The 23592-nt window shown below is 42.8% G+C and overlaps 1 protein-coding gene across 2 annotated transcripts in view; it reads left to right on the forward strand.

Annotated features, from left to right (window-relative positions):
• Nucleotides 1–23592, forward strand: part of Spmip2 (sperm microtubule inner protein 2) — a 114480-nt gene that overhangs the window by 50592 nt on the left and 40296 nt on the right. For both annotated transcript variants that reach the window (NM_001401975.1, NM_001024301.2), the window contains 2 exon segments: nt 4438–4670; nt 19748–19806. In NM_001401975.1, the coding sequence (NP_001388904.1) occupies nt 4438–4670; nt 19748–19806 (292 nt within the window).

Raw genomic sequence — 23592 nt, forward strand, 5'->3', positions numbered from 1 at the left:
ACTATGTTTTTTATAGAAAACAGAAAATAAAACAAACAAAAACAGCAACAACAAAAAACCAAGGTTCCTTCTGGGTACTGGAGAAATGGAACAGCAGCTAAGAGCACTTATTGCCCTTACAGAAGACCTGGGTTCAGTTCCAGGAACCCATGTGATGGTTCATAACCACCTCTGTCACTCCAGCTCCAGGGCATCCTTCTTCTGGCCTCCCAGAGCACCAGACATGCACATGATGTGCACACATACATGCAGGTAAGACTCTCACACAAAATAAAATAAAATAAATAACACTTTAGAAAAGAAAAAGGGAAACCTGTGATCTTCAGAAATAAAGGTCCTAAATGAATTTAAGATTCTTTTAAATAAAAAAAAAATAAAACATGCCATCTAAAACAGTGAGTTTACAAACTAATACGGAAGAGTGTAAGGTGGGTCAGTGTACTATAAATAAATGTTCATCCATGGTGGGGAGGGAATAAAAAACATAATAACCCTTTATAAAATGCTGAAACAATCCTTTTAATTTACCGTTGGCTATTTCACAAATGTTACTAGAGAAATTAGACACGATAAATACGAATTTCTTTCTTTTTTTTTTTTTTTTTTTTTTTTTTTTTTTTTTTTTGGTTCTTTTTTTCGGAGCTGGGGACTGAACCCAGGGCCTTTTTTTTTTTAATGGAAACAAGAGTAGGCTGGCTCCGTGGTTAAGGCTGTGTGCTACTCTCCCAGAGGACCTGAGTTTGGTTTCCAGCACCCACCCCTGTAACTCTAAGGGATCCAACACCCTCTTCTGTACTCCGTGAGTACCTGAAGGTGGATGGCACCTGCACATGACTGGCACACACACATACACACAGATAAAACTACACTAATAAATAATACAATACATTACACAGCACCACCGTTATAGTTCAGAATAGATTCAAATGTATTAAAGACACGAAGGTTACAGGGAATAAAAGAAAACAAAAGTATCTCCTTTTGACCCCTCTGCAACCCTTCCTGTGTTGACCTGTCCTGGAATTTGGGTTGGGCGAGCAGGTTCTGATTGGACTTTCCAGGTAAGAGGTCCTGGAAGAGACAGTCCTATCGTTAGCTCTGTGGCATTGCTGGTGGGGACCAGCTTCTTATTTCACGTGCTTGTGGATGCAATGAGGTGCATCTTGTGAGGTGCAAAGCCTCCCTGCGAGTGTACTGGGCACATTGCTGAAGGGTTTGTCTTAGTAAAATGCTGTCACAGTGGGAATCCAGAGCCAGTCAGGTTGCTTTTGCTTTAGCAATTGTCCCGACAAACTTCCCCCCCATCCATTTGGCATGGATGAACAAGTTGAGCATTATGTAGCTTAGCTCATCTCCAGATGCTTCTACTTGGAAAGCTGAGAGCACCATAAAGTGTGTATGTGCACCAGTGCATGATTTACGTGTGACTCTGTGTGTGTGCATGCATGCGTGCATGTGTGCGTGCATGTGCATGTGCATGTGTATTTTTCATGTAGCCAAGCTAACCTCCAATTCCCTATGCAGCCAAGGATGACTTTGAACTTCTGTTCCTCCTGGTTCCACCTCAGTACCTGGGATTTTATGTGCATTTTACATCAGGCCAGGTTCCCATGCTGAGTGTGGGGCCCAGTACTGCATGCATGATAGACAAGCACTCTAGGCTCATTCCCAGCCCCTCTCGTAATACTTTATTGGAGCATGGAAATAGCTATTGTTTACCTGTTTCCCCATGGCTGCTTTTGACCTACGAGGGCAGAACTGAGTTGAAGAAATAGGTTTTAACAAGCAGAGAAACCAAAACAATTTCCTTTGAGGACTTTACAGAAAATCTTTGATGGCCTTTAATCTCAAAGAGTTCAGAAGGATTTGAAATTTATTCAGAATAAGAAAATCACACACACACACACACACACACACACACACACACACACACACACAAAATCATTCATTAGTAATTCCATAAATTCCCAAGATACAAAGCTGCAATACGTAAGACAGAGCCTCAAGCTGAAAGGCCACCAATCAAAAGAATATTAGGGGCATGTGAGCAGATTCTCAGCTACACACTGTGTTAAGTAGAACTCACTCTCCCTCTCTTGGAGGGGGCAACACTACGATACAAAGACTAAGACTGCACAAATGGTGTGACTTTCCCTGAGTCACACGGCCAGCTGTGGACAAAGCCACCTACTGCAGTTAAACTCAGTGGTGTATTCTCAACTGAGTGTAGCTTTGTGGTAGAATGTGTGTGGCCCTGGGTTCCATCCCAAGCACCAGAAACCAAACCAAACCTCACAACCACAGTCCTTTTTGTCTTTTTTTTTTTTTTTTTTTTTTTTATGGTGCAGGGGATGAACCCTGGGTCTTGTCTATGCTAAGTAAATGCTCTTCCACTCAGCCACACCTAAAGCCCCACTTTTATTCTCTTTTTTTTTCTTTTTTTTTTTAACCATAACTGAAATTCACAGCTATTTATTTCCCTAAACCTCTCAGCAGCTGCGGGATGGATGAAAGTGACCTCTACAAAACAAACAAACAGCAAAAACAAACAAAAAACTCAACTCCGATTCTATAATTAGAAGCGTGTTTGCTTATTGTGAGCTATTCCAGTCCTGGGAGCAGCATTTAATAAAACATTTGGGAGAGACTGGTCTGCAATCCAACAAAGCGCTCAGTTCTTTAGTATCTGACTCTCTTCAGAGATGGCGAAATGCTTCCTGTGACAATTACAGAGAGGAGACCTCAGCAGCTGTCAGAAGGAAGATGGAGGGTCTATATTTTACCAGTGAAATCCCAAAGCAGATAAAATTGAGGCTACACCGTGTTCACTGGGGAAATTAATTCCTGGGTGAGTGTGCGTGCCTCGTGGCGAGTTATGGCGATGAGGGAATAAAAACACCTGCCAAACTTGGTTCTCCAGAGTTCTCTTCAGACCTTGAAGGGCACCGGAACGCCTCCAGAGATGCCTAAGCCCTTAAGTCCTTCTGTTGGTTATTGGTTTCCGTGGCTGTGACAGAGCCCTCGATAAAAACAACTTAAGAGAGGAGAGGTTTCTCTTAGTTAAGTTTAAAAAGGGTCACCGCCCATCTTGGCAGGGAAAACATGGCTGCCAAAGCTAGTTAAAGTGTGTCCTCCACAGCCCAGACAGCAGACAGCAAGGGGAGCAGGGCTCTGGGGCTTCAACCACTGCCTTCAGTGTGCCTGCACCTCCAAAGTGCCAGAGCCTTCCAAAATAACCCCACTACCTGAAAACCAAGTGTTTAAACACTGGAGCTTTGTGTGTGTGTGTGTGTGTGTGTGTGTGTGTGTGTGTGTAAGCGGGGTGGGGGGAGGGTGTCCCACACTTAACCCACAGTAACGGGGCACCCGGCCCAAAGCCTTAGCTTCCTCATTCTCTGCAAACATCAAGCTCTGGATGAGCCTCAGCCTTCGGCTACAGTGTCTCCAGTCAAGCGTTGTTATGCTAACAGAAATGAAGTACTTTGTGTCTCCAAATACACCCCTAATCTTACACCCCTTACGGCCCTGGAACTTTAAAGCTCCTCTCCAGACCGTGGCAGCCTCTTGTTCTTCTGTCAACTGCGGCATCCTTCTAGAAAGACGCCTCTTCCTTTGAGACTTTCATTCACATCATCAACTTCCAAGCGCAAACCCGAGTGCTCTTTGCCTGGACGTGGGATTTTTGTTTGTGTTTCTCATTACACTGATTGGTTTTATTGTTTTACATCTAAAATGCTACTGTTAACTGCCCCTTCCCAGAGTCAACATGTCTGGTATAACTGTCCTATCAAGTCACATTCTCAACTTTCCAATTGTTTCTAAAACATTTGAGGGGCTCAAACTCTCATGAAGAAGTCCTATCTAGAGGAAACCCCCCAGTGTGAAGGCTAGCCCTGGCCAATGTGGCATGGATGAGGGATTTTAGAGTTGAGATGTATCTAAAACTAATTACAACTGAAACAGTTTAGTGGGGCCAACGAGAGCCCAGCTTTGAAGGCGGCCTGGCCAGTGTGGAGAGCTTCTTTGCTTTGACTGAACAAAGAACCGATCTTTATATGCCTCCCTTTCCTCGATCTTAAACTGGGATGAGGGGTTAGTGTCTGTCTTCCACAGCTGCTAATAAGGAGTCATCAAGTTAATCTGTAAAGGGCTTCTAATCAGTCACGCCTTGGAACAGGAAGAAGAGCCATGTTGTTGATTCCACAATTGAAATAAAGACATTGTAGAAAAGAACGGGAAGGGGTTCGTTCCCAGGATCTTGTAAACTGGGCTGAGATACCTGAAACCACACACACGCATGGGTGCGAGCTCACAATCACACACACACACACACACACACACACACACACACACACACACACACACGGCAGGGGCCGGGGAGGGAAGGAGAGAGAGAAATGTGGAGGTTTTAAACATGTTTTTCTTTGTCTCCTTAAGGTCCAGACTACATAAAAGACCACTTGCCTAAAGTTCACCAGCATATCGCCTATATAGGAGAAAAGCGTCCAGCATTAGAGAAAACTGGAGATCTCAGATATTTATGGAGGTCTGCTTCCAACAGAAGCCTGCCGGCAAAGTATAAACACGAGTACACTGGTGGAATTGGTTGGGGGATACCACAGTACAGTTTCTTCAACAGATCAAGAGTGGAAAGTGGCTTTCATATCCAGGTACCACTCCTAGCTTCATGCTCTCCGTCAGCTCCTTGTGTTCTGATTTGAATTCACTGTGAGTTTGCATCATAGACAGTGCCAGCTCCTGAGTCACGCTGAGAAGTAGTGACATTTAAGGTTTGCAGGACGGTAAGTGTTGGGGTAACAAACTTACTAGCAACTTGTCCTTTTAGCCCTTTTAATAGATGAGAGGAGAGATAGAAAGTGAAGCCCTGTGCTGGGGTAGGGAATGCACCAGAGTCATGTGAGTGCGGGGGCATTTGCACATGTCCCCCCTGTTTTGCTCTGTGAGTGGGCTGTGGGAAGAAGGTGATGCCGAGTTTCAGTCTGCAAAGCAAACCAAAAAAAAAAAAGTCCCAAACAAACCAGTGTCAGATCTTGAATGTCACTTTGCTGAGCACGCTGTGTGGGTGATTGGGGCTCTAAAGTCTGGAACCCTTAACTTGTTACCTTGGAGAGTGTGGACCAAGGCCCACACACTCATCTTGAAAGCAGAAAGAAGTGACAGTGATTTTAGAAGCTGTGTCTGAGAATTCGAATGTATTTATTACAGACAGACTTTAGCACCTTCCACACACTGACGATATATTACACAATGGCAGAACTTCCAGAGTTTCTCACATTGACTTTTGAAACTTGTTGCATGTGCATGTATGGTGTGCATGTGAAGTGTGGGGCGGATGGTGTGGAGTGTGTGTGTGTGTGTGTGCGTGTATGTACATGTAAGGTATATGTATGTTGTAAGGGGACTGTGTGTGTGCATGTGTAGTATTTGTGTGTTGTGGGTGTGTGTGTGCATGTGTGGTATAAATGTGTTGTGTGTGGGTTGTGTGTGTATGCATGTGTAGTGTATGTGCATGTATTGTGTGTATGTGGGTGTGGAGTGTGCCTGTGTGGTGTGTGGTGTGTGGTATGTGGTGTGTGTGTGTGTGCCTGTGTGTGTACCTGTATGGTGTATGTGTGTTGCATGAGGACTGTGGTGTGTGGTGTATGTGGGTGCATGTGTGGTATATATGTATTGTGTGTGGGTTGTGTGTATATGCATGTGTGGTCTGTGTGCATGTATCATGTATGTGTGGGTGTGGAATGTGCTTGTCTGCTGTGTGGTGTGTGTGCCTGTGTGTGTGTTTGTGTGTGTGTGTTGCACAGAAACTGGTATTGCTCAGCTGTAAACTATGAAGCTTTCTGTAAGTCCTGCCATCTTAACAGCAATTCCTACCTGTCTTGTAACAATGTTAGACAGGTTCTTCTTCTTCTTTTCAGTGTTTTCATATTTTGTCTTTATTTTTTATTTTTAAAAAGGGGTGAGGAAGCCAGTAGTTCTCACAATTCTCACACAAGTGACACAAGCGCCTTGGGATCAACCAACCCAGCAATGCCATGGGAGACCAGGCAAAGCAGAGCACGCCCACGACCCTCAGGAGCTGCTGCTACTAGGGTTTGGAAAAAATTATAAAACAACAAAGACCACCACCAATACCAAAACCATACAAACTGTACAATAAAACACGCTTATCATGACACATTATATAAATAATTACCAAACACTCTTTGAAGCATGTTGTAACTGACAGACTGCCTCAGCCACAGAAAACCACAAGTCTAGCTGAGGCCATCTTGCTGCTACTGCCCAGCAGTTAAAAGTCGACCACATGGGTATCTCAAAAGGGACTTTTCTGAGGCAGGCAGTTTCTCAAGTTAGGCTACTTTGCTTGGCCAAACAGTTCCAGAATAGGGGAGCTGTATGTCTCTGAAAAATGTTTTGCTGTGCAAGTACCCTCCACAGCTGTATCAACTTTACCAAGCCAAAGGCCCCGCCCACCCCTGTAAGAGCCTGACCAGCTCCTCCTCTTCATACACTTCCACCCCAAAAGTGGGTTGAGGTCAGACTTTGTTCTCTTTCTTGATTTCGTCTTCTTACCCTATGCTCCGAAACCTAATGGTAACTCTTAAGTGAAAAAGTTCAACAGCCAACTTTATATAGTAAATGGATAAAAATTGTAATAATAAATGTTTAATAACAATTTCCTTCCCATACATTCTCTAGAACTGCTAACTAGAAAACAAAAATAATTTTATTTTTTATTAAATTATTTTATTTATTTATTATTAATTATTTAGTTATTACCAAATGTTGCTCCCCCTTCCTGGGCCCCCCTCTCCCAGTCCTTCAACCCTTACCCCCCTTTGATTCTGAGAGGGTGCTCCTCCATTCACCCCCACCTCACACTCCCCCCACCCCCATCCCCTTCCCTGGGGCATCAAGTGTCTGTAGGATTAGGCACATCCTTTCCACTGAGGCCAGACTAGGCAGTCCTCTGTTATACATGTGCTGGGGCCACAGACCTGCCCATGTATGCTCTTGGGTTGGTGCCTCAATCTCTGGCAGCTCGGAGGGGTCTGGGTTAGTTGATACTGTTGTTCTTCCTATGGGGTTGCAATACAACAATAATAATTTTAAAATGACTTATTTTGACCTGGTTTCTGAGCATTTTTTCTTTTCATTAAAATAGAACTATATCATGTTCCTCTCTTTTCCCTCATACAGCGCCTTCCCTTTCCCCAACCCCCTCCCCCACTCATTCGAAAATCCTGGCCTCCTTTTCTTTAATCTTAGACAATTCCTTAAAGGAACCACTGGACTTAGATTTTTAGACTAAGGAGAGATTCTGGGAATGACAGCATTGTGCTAACTGAAAAAGATTGCACCTATTAACAAAGGCCCACTTACAACTGACCTACCCATTAAGAATTGTGTCACTGGGGCTGCTAATCTTCCCCCTGCAAATCCCAGCCCTGATTTCCTGTGCATGGAACATGAAATTTTAAGTCTAGACTCAGATTTCAATTCCTTGTTAACCCATTTACTTTCATCCACTCATATCCAGCACATGAATTTACATTTGAAGATAAGCACACCAGTCCCATGTATACAGACCTGCTGAAAGCACACGAGGTATAAGGAATCAGATCTAGTGTTGCAGGCCTGTAATCCCACTGTTTGGGAGGCCGAGGCAGGGGAATCACAAGTTCAAGGTCATAGGTAGATCTTGCCTCAACATAAGAGAATGGGAGGGCAGAGAAAGAGAGGGAATTGAGAGGGAGAGGCAGGGACAAGGAAGAGAGAGAAGGTTGGGGAGGAGACAAAGGAGGGGAAAGAGAGAGAAGAGAAAGGAGAAAGAATAGAAGTGTGTGGGAGAGAGAGATTGGAGGGGCAGGAAATAATAAGAGAAGAGAGTGATAGTGTCAACTAAGGTCACCTTATAGAGGATAGAGAGTGTCATTTAGGCAATGCTTTGTTTCCCTGGGACTTTGTGCACATCTGTAGCCATTTCTTGCCCATCCTATTCTACATCAAAATGGCCACTTTTCATTTCTGACTACAGACTTCTCAGCATATTGTATATCATAGCTCAGAACTGCAGCTTTAACACCGACCTTTTCTGGATGTGTAGAGCTCCAGCAGCCATGCTTCTTAAGTCTCTGGTCACTCTGAGACCTGCAGCCAGGATGCTCAGGCACTTCCAAGGGACTTCCTCAACAGTGCCTGGGGGCGGCTGCCTCCTACCTGGGGCCAGCTCTCTTTGTGTGGGGCAAAAGGAGGGTTCCACAGATCATGTGATAAATTATCTGGCTTGAGCAGGGAGATAATATCCTTCATGATGGGTGACACCTGAACACTTACCACACAGTGGCGGTCAGAACAACTCTTCTGTCTCTGTCTCTCTGTCTGTGTGTGTGTGTTTGTGCCTCTGTGTGTGTGTGTGTGTGTGTGTGTGTGTGTGTGTGTGTGTGTCTGTATCTTTCTCTCTCTCTCTCGTCTCTCTTTCTCTATGTGTTACAGCTATTTATACCTGAATATATATATATATATTATATGTATATATAATATATATATATATATATATATATATATATATATATTCGCTTAGATTTAAGAGCAGTGCATTCTTCTTGTTTAAATGGATTTGGTCTCTGCCAAATCACATATTTCATTTCTATAGGAATAAAATGAAGCCAATTGAGGCAATGCCTGTGGCCTTCTGACTGCCTCTCCAGTGCCTGCCTCCCCACCCCCCGGCCTTGCTTTAACCCAAACTCAGTAAGGTCAGCTGGCTTCCTGATGCCCGTTTTCTGCTCCTGCACTCTGACCTCGTGACAAATTGATTTAAGTCAGTGGCTTTCCCCACAGAAATGATGTCATATTGGACTTGGTGAGCCATTCTTTATTGGTATGATCCCCAAGACAACATTAAATCAATTCCCTGCAATATGTATTACAATCATTGTGTTTTACAACACAGAAATCTACCTGTAAACTCGTATGTGATGTGGTTAACAAAAATTTTCTAAGCTTTCCTAGTTCTGCCACAGTTTTAACCACCATGAACTCTATGGCATCTTCTAGTGGTTTCTTTTGACAGTTTAATGACATTTGAACGAATTTCAGATAAGATACTAAAGTTTTTCATGGTGGATGGATTCAGTTTATCCTAATTGGTTGGTTTGTTGGACATTTTCCTCACTAGTGAATAATTTAGGAAAGATAAATAAGAAAGCACCTACAGTGGACGTGTTAATGAGGACACGCGTGATCCCCTCTATGACAGCTGATTGTGGTATGGACAGGCAAGCTCTTTACATGAGACCACAGCTAATAACTGACAGAGCCAGGACTTCACCTCAGACACGTGAAGCCACAGTAAGAGAATAAGGTGCAGACTGAAGCGAAAGGCTGGGCTTCAGCTGCCTTCGTGTGCACATCCCTGTGGCCGGTGTCCCTCTGGGTCAGTTCTAGTTACCTGTCTCTTTCTCCATGTTCTGCCAGCATTCTCCCACCTTCCCACTCAGCACCACCGTGCACAGCACGCCTCCTCTGTAAGTTGTTCTTAAGTACCAGCCAGAGAGTGGATGGAATAATAATTTTGTCATGATTACTTTTGAAGTTTCAATCGAAGAAGTATTTTATAGCTCCTCAAAATAAATCAAATATTGTCAGTAGTATTATAGAAGCTAGAAAAACACTCTCAGCAGATGACCCGTCTCTCATTGTTCCTGTGCAGTAAGATATCATTCTCCCCTTTACCAAATCCAACTACAAAAAAATAAGAATAATAATTAATAATAATAATATTAATAATAATAACAACAACAACAAACGTTGCCACTGTGGAGCTATCAATTTGCAGAACATTAAAATTCAGAACTAGGGGGTATTCTTCTCACTCCAAAATTTTTCACTTACCTTTGAGTTTATTTAGAATGATTGTTAAAGCCGCCACCAGTCTTGAGTCTCATGTGGTGGTACTGGAAATTGAAACTAGGGCTTCATGCCTTCTAGGCAAGTGCACAACCTCAGCCAGAGATTTCTTTTAAAAGCATAATAAAGCTTCCCTCCTTCCAACCAAGTTATAAAAGACAAATAACAAAATGTTTTTTCTAAAACAGCTATGCATGGGCTGAGCAGTGGAGTCTGTACTGCTATTGCAGTTCCCAACGCCCACAAAAGACAAGTAACAACTGTCTGGGACCCGGCCCCAGGGCACCTGACCCTCCTGTTCCCATGGACACTCTCTCTCTCTCTCTCTCTCTCTCTCTCTCTCTCTCTCTCTCTCTCTCTCACACACACACACACACACACAATTATAAGCAAGAAAAAATATAAATCTTCAAACAGCTATGTCTTTGAAGTGCTTTGTTCTGAGATGTGTAGTGTTTAGTTCTCAACTTTACACCATCCAATCATTTGCATCTAATAGTTTCTGGTTTAACAGAAAAGCAATTGCACTGGCACCTTTCATTTCTGAGTGCGGGCTACAGTAACATTCTTCCATGGTGTCCCAGGAAGCCTTAGTGAGCATGGCACATGCTGACTGCCTGTGAGGGAGGACAAAGCCTCCTTCTTCCTTGAATGTAATATAGTAACGCCCCCTTTAACCTTCATGTTTTATTTTCTGCTGTTTTACAATGCTTGCGTTTATGGGATTCCTCAAATTGAAGAAAGTAATTTTCATATAAAGTCTTGCAAGAATCTGAATCTCCAGAAAAAAATAAATCTATGGCTGAGCCTGTGTAGCTGGTGCGCGTGCCCCGTCCTATGTTTGGGGCAGGTTTATGAAGAAAATCATCACAGTGTCAGCCAGGCAGAGAGACATGTGATCTCTCTCACATCCGGAATCCCTAAGGGTTGAGCTCATAGAAGATGATAAAGGGTGGTTACCAGAGGCCTAGGGAGAGGGGACTGGAGTGGGTCGATCAGTGAGGACTGAGCTGGAGTTGAATAGCAGTAAATTAAATAGCTAACTCAAATCTCCCAGAAAGGGATTCTGAAAGCGTTCACCACGCAGAGATGAGAAACGTTTGAAGAGCTAGGTCTGTCTCAAATGACTTAACTCTTCTATGCAGTATATGCATGTATTAAAGCATCATTTTTAAATATCAGCTAAAACAAAATTTTAAAATATAACTGATGGTTTAAAAATGCAGTCCATTTGGAAATGAGTATCTCTCTGGGTATCACAGCAGCCAGTGGCCTGTCTCGCAGATAAACCTGGCACCTTTCTTCACTCACTGGTAGACTTTGCAGGGAGTTGTTGGTGACTTGGAAAATAAATACCCCCTTGTTTTCCACCATTTTTATTATGATGTAGATATAGTGGAAGGAAAAATAAACAAAGGAAAAGAGACCTGTACTATTATATGAAGCTGGTAAGGAACTTTTATCCCTCAGTTGTAAGGACAACTTAATACTGTGCAATGCCTGATGTAACATCTTGAGTGCATTTCTAATGTAGGTAAGGGCTTTTCCATTAATCATTAAATTTAAGCTTTAAATTGAAGACAGAAATTAAGCACATCCCCTAGACTTTCGACTGGTATCATTGGATAATGACAAGAAGCTCAGAAAAGATTGATGGGCTTGGAATATGGTCCAGTAAACCTGGTCTGACTCCACAGTTACGTTTTGAGAGTTTATTGCTGAAGAATTCTGCAATTTGTGCGTGGTCTAATACCACAAGCACAGATGGATAAAAGGCCAGGACATCTGTTTTCTAAATCTGGCCTCGATGCTCTCCTCTTAAGGTCACTGGAGGAAATCCTTAAAGCGTTATAAATTTGCAGTGATCGCTTCCTCTATTACTCACACAGTCCTTGCAGAGGGCCTCAGCTATGCTGACAAAAATGCATAGAATGTGGAGCAGACGACACCAGACGTGCGGCACTCTCTCTGCTTCCCCACTATTGAAGCTCACAAGCCAAGGAACCTCAGCCAAGCGTGTCAGGAAGAATCCAAGGATCCAGTGAGTGTAGAGGGCCTTATGCATGTGGTCCCAGCCCTGTGTTTGGAGACAGACAGACAGGACAGACACACACACACACACACACACACACACACACACACACACATACACACACAAAACTACAAATGAACGCTTCAGGACCTCCCTCAAATACGGAAGAATTGAGGGCAGGCAGAGTGGGGCTTTGCTTTGTGGTATTGATGTGGAAAAGCCGAAGTTAAGTTTTAGTTCCTGTGCCTAAGAGCTCCATGAAACAAGACCGCTCTAACCTGTAAGCCCCTTGATCAGATCTGGACAGATACTTTCTGAAATGCAGGAGGCTTCTGTTTATGTTTTCACTCCCCTAAACAAGTTCCCGTGACCTAGTTGCTCCCCGTGTGCTTGATCACATATAGGTGAGAGGTACCCAGGCAGGAAGTCCTTCAGGATATATGCGTGCCCTAATTATACCTGATGGGACATATGGAGGCCTTATGGGTGTGCCTTTCTAAGTCTCTGCAAAATGTACCTCATCACATTTTCCTGGGAATCCTGGAATGGTCCTGACCGGAGCCCACCCTCTTGGCGTACTTAAGCTCGCTTCAAATTTGGCTCGAAAATTGTGGAACTGGTCTTTGTCTTGTGCATCTTGGGTTTAACAGTTGTCCTTGAAGTTTATAGAGTGGTTCTTGCCAGGCACTGTGGTCCCGAGCCCCCGCAGGGCTTTCAGTAGTGCATTTGGCTTTGACTTTCTGACTTTCTACTGACAATATCAGTACCACACGCTTCTCCATCCTGGTGCTTAGCATGGGGTAGATGCTGATCCAGAATGATGAGACATAAAAAGTGAAATTGCTTTTGTTCTCGTGCACAGCCTTTGTCATTCACACAGAAAACAAATTAAGCATGCATTAGAGTAGCTTAGGAATCATTCTCTTCCCAGCAAGTGCAATACAGTTGTTGGAAAACTATTTACCTTCCCCCCACCCCCTGCCCCCTTGATGTGAAAAATACTTTTCACAGTGAGGGACACTCTAGCGCTAGAAGTAGAGCTAATTGGACAACAAAAATGGGGAAACTCACCTTTTAACTCCAGAACCAACAGCAGTAGCAAGCACGTTAGACAAATCCAAGAGTGAGGACAATTGCAAAGGAGGCACTTGGTTAGATCACAGTGATTTCACAAGGTGATCTGGGAAGCTCTCAGTAGCTTCAAAAGTAGAATCTCCTTAGATCCAGGCCCTGATGGAACTCACCAAGAGGACAAGGCTATAGGGTTGATGTCAGAAGGCCAGCTATCCATTTAACCACTGAGAACCACTCTCGAAAAGATAGGTCTGGTCTTTCTCTGAAAGAAAGTCTTAGTGCGTTTTGAGGGACAGAATGCATTAGGAAGCCATTTGCCTCCCTAGAAGAGCACAAGGAAGAAATGACAGAAACATACAACTTCTGAGTCAAATTTATGTTTGTGGCTTTAACGTGCGACTAGGCATGGCAGTACATGCCTAAGATGATATCATTTGGAAGATGGAGCCAGGGTTTCAGAAGTTCTAAGCAAGCCTAGGTTACATAAAATGTTGTTTTTCAAAATAAACCAAAAACCAAATGTGGCTTACAAAGAATACAGGTGCTGCCACCTGAGGCCATGGTGATGTCCAGGGCCCCTACTGCTGCCCAAGGGCTGTGACCAGGTCCGTGGCCCTACTACAACTGGGGTCTGAGTTAATGTCCATGGCCCATGTTACCATTAAAGGCCATGTGATGTCTGTGGACTGTATTGCAACCTGAAACCATGTTGACGTCCCTGGGACATGTTACTGCTAAGGGCCATACTAATCTAAGTGCCCTGCGCTACCACTTGGTGGTAATGTCTGGACCTGTACAACCACTAAGGCCCTGGTCTGAGTCTGGGGTCCCACTGCAGCTGGGAGCCATGTTGGAGGTCTGAGCTGTCAGCAGAAACCGTCGGAGGCCTGTGCTCTATGCTCCTGCTGACTGAGAAGAGCAAAGAGGCTGATTTTGTTGTGATATCGATGACTGCAGATGCACAGTCGAGAGGGAAGGACATGGAAGGCTTCTGTGGCAACCCTTCCTTTCCCAAGTACTTCCTCCTCCAAAAGTAACAGCCTAGACAGGAAGCCCCTGAACAGAACTCTTGTTATAGGAATGCTGAAGTGTGGCTCTCCACAGTGGATGGAATCTGCTGGGGGCGAGGGATGTGGAGAACACAAATTAGATGTGTTTTTAGTTCTTATCTTTACTATTACTTTTTTGGGAAAGAGGTCACGGGGGGGGGGGGTGGGTGGACAAGGAAGGACAGGGACATGAGTATGATTGGGATGCATGTTGTGAAACTCCCAGAGAACAGTAAAACTGTTGTTTAATGTATTAATTAATTTAAAAAAAAGACAGAGTTGATATATGCTTTTAATCCCAGCACTCAGGAGGCAGAGGCAGACAGATCTCTGAGCTCAAGGCCAGCCTTGTCGACAGACTGAGTTTCAGGAAATCCAGGGCTACACGGAGAAACCCTGTTTTGAAAAACAAACAAACAAGAATGCAGGTGGGATGGAAAGGGAGTGGGGGCTAATTAGGAAGAAGGATTAAGGTGGGTGGTGAACAGGACCACAAGGTGGAAGAGGGAGTATGGGAAATGATTACTTATATTAAAGACCTTTGGAAACCTAATAGTATAAAGGATTCCTAAAATATGCAGGCCGGTCTCGAACTCCCAAGGGATGTGTGTGTGTGTGTGTGTGTGTGTGTGTGTGTGTGTGTGTGTTTAAATGGAGGTACTCTGTAATAGGAGGAGGCGAACAGTATCACCTAGACACCAAAAGCTGTTAAACATAAAACCCAGACCAGGAATGGTTTGCCTCTTTTGGCATTGTTTGCTAGGAGGGGTCCCATCAACTCAAACGTTATAGACTACTGCTATTGTTTTTGGCTGCCTTCTGGAACTTAACAATAAGACTGGATTGCTAAAGAGAGCACATAGTTGAGGCACAGAACATGAAGAAATCAAGCTGGTACTGACCTAGAAGCTTCATCCCTACTGGCTAGCTTTTTTTTTTTTTTAAAGGAATGAGTAAAATCATTCTATTTGCAGATAAAGGATGATATTACACAATGAGGTCCCAAAGATTCTAATAGAAAATCTCCAGGTACAATCAACAATTTCAGCAGAATGGAAAGATCTAAAACCAACTGGCAAAAATCAGTAACCTTTCTTTACAGCAACAATAAACACACCGAGAAAGAGACACTCAAACTCACAATAACGTCAAATAAAATAAAATATATATAAAATAAGCCTAACCAAGCAGGTGAAAGTACTGTACAATGGAAAATTTAAAACTCTGAAGAAAAAATTGAGGACACTAGAAAATGTAATGGCATCCTATGTTCGTGTATTGGCGGAATTAATATTGTAAAAATAACCATTCTATCAAAAACCCTACTGGCTAGCTTTTACAGCACTGGAAGGTGCTAGGTGTGCCCCCGGAAGAGAAAGGTACTCGTCAGTCTTACCCAATTGTAAGCCCAGCGAGCTATAATGACAACCAACCTGGCAGGTTATACTGCCGGTGTAATAACGGCAGCAGTGTTAAGAGAGTAAGCAACCGCTGTTTAAAACTAGATTCAAGGCCTGCTGCATAAGAGGAAACTCGTGTGGCACTGTTTCTGAGACCAAGATGCTGTGTCTTGACAGGTCGTAGGCCCTAGGGGAGAATCTACTGTATCATTCTGCTAAATGGATACAGTTGGGGACTTTTATCTTCCCCCTTTTCTGTCACGTGTTTACTAATATTTTTATAATACCACTTCTAAAATGGAGATTATATTGTTTTCCCTATTGCTCCATAGCAAATAACCACAAATTCAGAAATGTGATGGAGTACTATGCATCTGCTCATAGTTCTATAGGTCTGAAGTCTGAGGATGTCAGGGTCTCCCAAAACTGACAAGGTGTCACTATCATCTCTTTCAAGTTCATATGGTTGTGGCCGACTCGACTACCCTGTAGTTATAGGGATATGTGTTACCCAGGAGCCATTCTCAGCTGGAGAAGGCCCAAACTCCTAACCACAGGACTCACTTAACATTCAAAGCTACTAAGGAAATCTTTCTCAGGTCTCATGGCCCTCAACTTTATAGCCCCTTCGTCAAGAAGTTTAGGGTCTTCTGTGAGCTCTGATTAGGTTAGGCTAACTGAGGTGCTCTCTCTCTCTCTCTCTCTCTCTCTCTCTCTCTCTCTCTCGTGTGTGTGTATGTGTGTGCGTGTGTGTATGTGTGTGTATGTGTGTGTGTGCATGTGTGTGTGAATTTGTATGTGTGTGTGCATGTGTGTGTGAATTTGTATGTGTAATGTGTGCATGTGTGTTCGTGCGTGTGTGTGCGTGTGTGTGTGTGTGTGTGTGTGTGTGTGTGTGTGTGTGGTACTTGGAGAATAAACCTACAGCTCAGGCATGATGTTAGGCAAGTGCTCCTTAACACAGCTCCATTCTAGTCTGTTTTCAACATTTTGTTTGGGGACAGTGTCTCACTAAGTTGTTTAGTCTGGCCTAGGCACTCTGTAGCCTAGGAAGAAGTAGAAATTATGATTCTCCTGCCTCAGTCTCCCAAGTAAATGGCATTACAAGCCTACCACACTGGGCAAATCTACTTTTCTTAAGTTCAAAGGATTTTTAGAGTATGGATTATACTTAAAAATCCCTCAACAGCAATGCCTTGGATCAGTATTAGGTTGAATATCTGGGGGAAAAGTATGTTTACTAGATAATGAGAATTCTGGGGATTACTGGAACTCTGCCTACCACAGGGTTAATAGCAAACGCTCAGAGCATTGTTCTCTGGATTAAGAGGTATGTATGCATCATGCTGGCATAGTATTTCTTGCAGCAGGGGTTAGTGAATGGCATCTAGTGGCTAATGTTTCTCTCTGCCTATAGTGTTAAAAGCACCATAAAAACCACAATAGAATTTGCACACTACTCAAATACACAACAGAAAGTAGCGATTCTGGCTCCATAGTTGACAGACTCACAAAAACCCAGTGTTTACTGCTTACTTAAAGTTGATTTATTAGTTCAAATTATTTAAAACATTGCAGTCAAACAACAATGACAAAAACATTCATGTCAAACCTCAAGCTTATCTGTAACAGGGCATAAAATGAAATGTGAGTCAGTCTCCTCTCTCTCTCTCTCTCTCTCTCTCTCTCTCTCTCTCTCTCTCTCTCAAAATGCATCACAGAATCCAAGCCTTAAACACTGACATTTTCCAGAAACAATTGTTTTGTTTCAATCCTTGCTCTGAATATAAAATGAATACTTCAGATGCCCCATTCTTGCAAAGACCTTTCTGCCTTTCTTGATTCAATAATTCCAGTCTAAAATAGGCAACATTATGCAGTGTAGTGGCCCAGTCACAACAATGCGTGTGCTTTTATCACTGGCTGTGGGAAGGAAGACACCTAAGGGGTTAACCGTAATATTTTGCAAATTGAGGCAAGAAGAGAACAAACCTATTAGCATGACAAAAGCTAGTCGGAGGGGCTTTTTCCACTCCACTGTTTGGTACTGAGAGCCCAGTGTTTCCAAGGAAGGAGGCAGGAGAAGAAAACCTTAGTGTGTACGCATTCTTGAAATACATCGCATTGTGTCCGTTTTACTAATGAAAAAGCCCATAGTTACAGACATGGATAACATGATCCTTTCCAGTAAGGAAAGCTAAATCAGATACCCTCTCAAAAGCATTGTGGAAGATCATAGCAAAGCAAGGATTCCTCTAAACAATCTTAAAGATGGCCTGAGAATGGCAGGGCTATTCTAGAGGTGGGCTTGGGGGGGGGGGGGGAGGCGGGGGCGGGGGATAAGCAATGGCTGTCCAATAGAGCTAGCCCCAGATGGATGCAATTAATTTAATCCAATTTTAGCAGATTTTATTCATTCGGAAAATGTGTCTAGCTCGCAGTTGCTAGATGTAATTAGCAGGCGTTTCATTTTTAAGTAATACCTAGACTTATTTACACATGCCTTCATAGTAAGTGTCTAATTTGAACCTATAATTATATTTGGTAAATGAAAATGTTGGAGGATATATAAAAGTCTCTTTCACTAACTTCTTTAAAATATTATTTCTTGGTGGAGTGTATAAACATTTTAGGTTCTTGTTTATTTATTTGTAGTTTCAGATTGAAATGCAAGTGCTTTACCCCTGAGTTACCTCTCTAGCTGTACTAATCTATTGTTCAATATTTTCCTCATTATGAATAATGGACCAATATAAATGTTTATATGATTGTGAATTCATTAGGTTTAATGCCTCAGTGAGTATGTTTGCTCAAATAAATGGCGGTGTATTTTGTTACTAAGTTAAAATACAAAAGGGTAAGCTTATTTCAGATAATATAACATTTCAACATTAACACGTGGAGCTCTAAGAGATGTGGGAAAAGATATTTTTTAGTATTTCCTAAGGAGATTCATGCTTTTATTAAACATAGAGTAGCAAAAGATCAAAGAAGATCACCTAAATCTGAGTATATTTAGTATATGATGTGCAAAGGTGATGATAAGATTATTTATGAATTGGTAGGCAAATTCAATTTTCAGGAACTTAATTTTTTGCTAGGAATCAAGTGATGCCATGACCTTGCCGCCGTTTGCAGATCACTACTTAGACATTTTCTGTTGACTGATGGGCAAACGCTTATGAGTCTTCCATTGTACACGAGTTTTTTTGTGTGAGGAACAAGGATGCCATTTTGGGTCACCCGAGAAAGCCGGTAGCATAAGGAAATAGAACACATAGGACATTCAGGCAGGCAGCCTATAAAGTCGTTCTAAGCCATCGCTTGGAGAAGAGCAGAGAAGGATGAGAACACCCGGGGTTGCCAGCTACTGCTGACGTTTCACCGGTATTGCTACTTCTCGAGTTGCTATGAATCTGGCACCTCCTATCAATATAAATGTTTAAAATGCGTTCCGGAGCAGAAGTGAAACACTTTCTGATATTTCATGTTGTAGTTTTTCAATTGTAGTACGGCAGACTGAGAAATGATTGTAAACCCAAACCCTTCGGAATATGAACATGACACCCTTGTTTCCCGGCTTCTTTTAAAAGATGGGGAGGAAGACGCCGGCACTTTGGGATCATTCATTCGGGATTAATAGATCATTTGAGTGCACACAGCACCGTGTGGGATTCTGTGTCTTTTCTTTTTTTAAATGTGAAACTGATATTTAGCTACCAAATAGTTTCTCAACTACCAGAGTTTTCAGACATGCTGTAGGCATCTAACGCCACCTCTTTCCTACTGTGCGGTCACATTTGCTGATCCGAAGAACCCTCGACTGCCCACCTAAATGGGGGCTGATAGTCCCCAGTGCTGCCTCCTTCCAGGGTCAGAAAGACCTGGGGGCACCCAGGGACTGCAGGCTGGACCACACAACCTCTGGGGGCACCCAGGGGACTGCAGGCTAGACCACACAATCCCTGGGGACACCCAGGGACTCCAGGCTAGACCACACAATCCCTGAGCCCTTTCCCCAGCCCTTTCCATTCACCCAGAGGGAGCGGAGCTCCTATCGACTGCTTCCTCTGAGTTCAGGAAGCAGCAGCTACCGGTTTAGGAAGCAACCATCTCCTCTGATTTTTCTTTCAGCTGAATTTAGCACTCCTACATTTTCAATCCTGACTCCCTTTCTGAGGAGGACTATAGATCCGTAGTTTAAACCATGGATCCCTACTAAGGAATGGGACTGACCTTTAGCTTTGCTCCTCTTACAGCACGGCGAACTAAGTCTTCGAGCGATGGACAGATTAACCCACCGCTATCAAAACCCTTGGTAAGTACATGTAAAGGTATTTTCCTTTAGTTAAGGGGTTTCCTTCCTAACTTAGGGACAGCTTCTTTTCTAGTTTATTTTCATTGCTTCATATAGCTTTGTGTGGGAGGTAAAAAAAATCACAAATTTTTATTTCTAATGAACACAGTAAGTTTTACCTTCTGCCAGTGTAATTAGGGAAAAAAGACAGCAAAAGAACATGGTAAAGTCAGTGCTAGACTACCATGGGGAAGGAAACTACAGCAGCAGCTGGGAAGGGTAGACACCAATGAGCAGATTAGTTTTAACTTTGTAAGTGGGTTTTCTGTAGAGAAACAATGTATATATATATATATATATATATATATATATATATATATATATATATATATATATATAGAGAGAGAGAGAGAGAGAGAGAGAGAGAGAGGGAGAGGAGAGTGTGTTAAAAAGACTTCATTGCTTGCTGTTGGCCTAGAAACCTCAATAATAGGTAGTCTTGGTTAATAAACATAATCTTACTGAAGTCACATAATGGCTTGAATTCATGTTGTCCTAAGGTAGCCGCTAACAAACATTAAACATGTGTAGCCCTAGGTGTGTTAAATTACTGGGAAGAGAAAATATTGGGCTCTAATGCGATGGAATACAATCCAGATGCCCAGAGGGGAAAGTCAGACAGCACTAAAGGCATGATAGTGTAGGAGGTGGGGGTAGGACAGGGGCTGCTGCTTTTCTCCAGTTTTCATTCTTGAAAGATACAGTATTAGTATGTACAAAACTATTGGATTTGGCCTCTTCTACTAACATAAAATAGATCACATAGGAAGAGACCTCAAGCCCCTTGGGAGCTGAAAAGATGCCTCAGTAGTTACAAAGACTTCCTGCTCTTGTAGAGGACATGGGTTTGGTTCCCAGTACCTGCATGGTGACTCATAATCATCCATTAACTCCAGTTCCAGAAGATCTGATGACCTCTTCTGAACTCCATGGGCACCGAGCACACACATGGCACACATACATGCAGGCAAAACACTCACATACATAAAATAGAGTCAAGCAGATATTTTTAAAAGTTTGTCAGGCATTGTCCAGAAGATCTCCCTGGGCAATATCTGTGACTTGTTCGTGACAGCCACTGCTCCTATGAACAGCCACATAGAAAGAGTTACACTGTGTTGCATGAAAGGCATGCATTCTGTGTAAAAGATTCCATCCCCTTCATTTGAAGAACATTGCTTACATCTCCCGTAAATACTCCATCAGCTTTTCCTCAGCAGAGAAAGCCACCAGAGAGAGGCTGTTGGAAATTAAGAACACCTTTAACAACCGTTGGTGGTAAAGCGTGAATGTGCTACTCTTTAAATATAAATACCTTCTTGGAAAGTATCTGAGAAACACTGAAGCTGTGAACACTTTTCCTAGAGAGGAAAGGTTACCTTTATTTCTAGGGACCATTTTATACCTTGTACCAAGTCATAAGGATACAAAATATCTTATGGAAAAAAAATCCTTGTACTTAGGGGATTGTGAATTAAGTTTGGAATCTGAGCATACGTTTAAGAAGGAAAAATACCCAAATCAGTTTGCCTGTGTGAATGATGGCTTGGTCAGTTCTCTGTTTCTGTGACAAACATCTGAGAGATAATCAACTTACTGAGAGAAAAGACTCTTCTGGTTCTGAGCTTTGAAGGTTCTAGTACATGATCAGTTAGCTTTGCTGCCTTCAGGCCAAGCTGTACATCATGGTAAAAATCTCATAGTAGAGCAAAGCCATTTACCCCATGAGAGACACAAGAAAGAATTAGGGCTCCAAGGTTCAGTTGGGCATATTCCCAATCACCAGAGTTCTGAAGTATTATTTCTTCTTTTCTCTTCCTCCTCCTCCCCACCTCTTCTTCTCTTTCTTCTTCCTCCTCTTCCCTCTCTTCCTCCCCCTCTTTTTCCTCCCTTTTAGGAATCCTAGAGACCAAGTTCAAGGGCTTAACCATGACCATACTTTATACCACTGAGTGATATATACTCTCAACCCCTTAGAAGCTCTGCCACTCCACAGACTGGGACCAAACCTTTAACATATGGGTTTTAGGGGCCCATTCATTTCAAACCATAACAAATATGAATTAATAAGTAGGACCATAACCAGAAAATTGCAGTTAGAGAAGGTGAAATTTCATTGAATGTTGGTAGTTTGTACATTCTTCTATGGCCTCTGGTGGAGGTCCTAATTCTAACAAATCAGACACAGGTGCCTTGGAGGATGCTTATGTCTTGTGACTCTAAGCTTGTACTGTTTAGAAACCTTTCTGCCTCACTCTTGAGTTGTCAAGATAGTTTGGCTAGGGTACTAAACTCCAATGGTGCAGATGTCCAATTCCCATGGTTTTGGTTGGATTGAGGGTCTCTCTTTTCTGAGCTTGTTAGTATTCAGTCTCCCAACCTCTTTCCGTGCTCTGTTGTTCTCAGACAGCAGCAGCGCTTCTCCAGTTGAAAGTCTGGCTGGTTTACAATAGCAAACAAGCCAGGATTGATGTACACAACTATATACAACTGTAAAACAATTATATGGCTTTTTAAAAAAACATGCAACATTCATGCCTTTCTTGGCATATGTGTATATGTGTAATACTGGGGAACTAATATACTTTTTAGTTTTCTTAAAACACTTTTATAACCTTAATTTTTATTTTATGTATATGGGTGTTTTTCATGTTTATCTGTACACCATGTGTATGCCTGGCACCTGATGAGGCCAGAACTCTGTATCTGATACAGAACGGGAGTAACTGAAAACTGTGATCTGCTATCTAGGTGCTGAGAATTGAACCTGGGCCCTCTTGAAAAGAAGCCAGTGCTCTTAACCACTGAGCCATCTCCCCTGTCCTAGGCCATACTAGTTTAAGGTCAGCTTGAGCAATCTAGCAAGTACCAAGTCAACAAAGACTGTCTAGCAAGACACTGTTTTTTAAAGAAGCCAAGTAGGGTAGGGAGGAGGAGAACAAGTTCCCATCCTGGGGCCAGGCATGGTGGTACATGTCTGAGATAGCAGCATCTAAGAAGCGGAAGGAGGATCAAGAGGTCAAGGTCACTCTTGGTTACATAGTTTGAGGCCAGTTTGGGCTATAGGACAGGCTCTCTCAAAAACCGTTGTATCCTTCTCTGTTTCATGCAGTTTGTGATACAACAGCTCACGATAAAACACAACCTGCTAAGGCTTGAAGGGTTTCTGAGCAAGTGAACTGCTTTGGATAAAATTCCTGTTGGTTAATCCAAGTATGCTTTTCAATACACCCGTCTTGTTACAACTTGTCTCCTCTCATTCATAAGTATATGTCCAATTAGGAATTCAGTCTGTTATCGAGGTGATATTGAAAAGTCGAGTATGAGTTCTTCCTGGCACCAGGAGATACTTGAACCAGCATCAAACTAGGATCTATGCCTGGATCTCAGAAAATCCAGGGAGAGTGGGAAGACAAGGGGCTTAGACTTGCTGGAAACTTGGGGACCTCTTTGGAGAGTATGGATTTTAATCTAAGAACATAGAGATCCCCGGGAAGGTTTAAGTCAGAGGTAACATGATCCATATCCCTTTGCTACGGTCACTCTTAGAAAGTTGGAACGCTGTGTGGAGAATGGATGGTAGGTGACAGGAACAGTTGTGACAAGATCGGCTAGGAGACATCTCATTTGTACAGACCTATCCTGAAATAAATAAAGCCTAGTGTACAGGCTTTTTACTCTCTGGTTTCTCTTGACAGTCAGATGTGGGCGTGGATGGACAGTGAACACAACTCTTTATTTTTTTTC

The sequence above is a fragment of the Rattus norvegicus genome, chromosome 2 (genome assembly GCF_021556685.1).
Source record: "Rattus norvegicus strain SHRSP/BbbUtx chromosome 2, alternate assembly SHRSP_T2T, whole genome shotgun sequence".
Taxonomy (NCBI): Eukaryota; Metazoa; Chordata; class Mammalia; order Rodentia; family Muridae; genus Rattus; species Rattus norvegicus.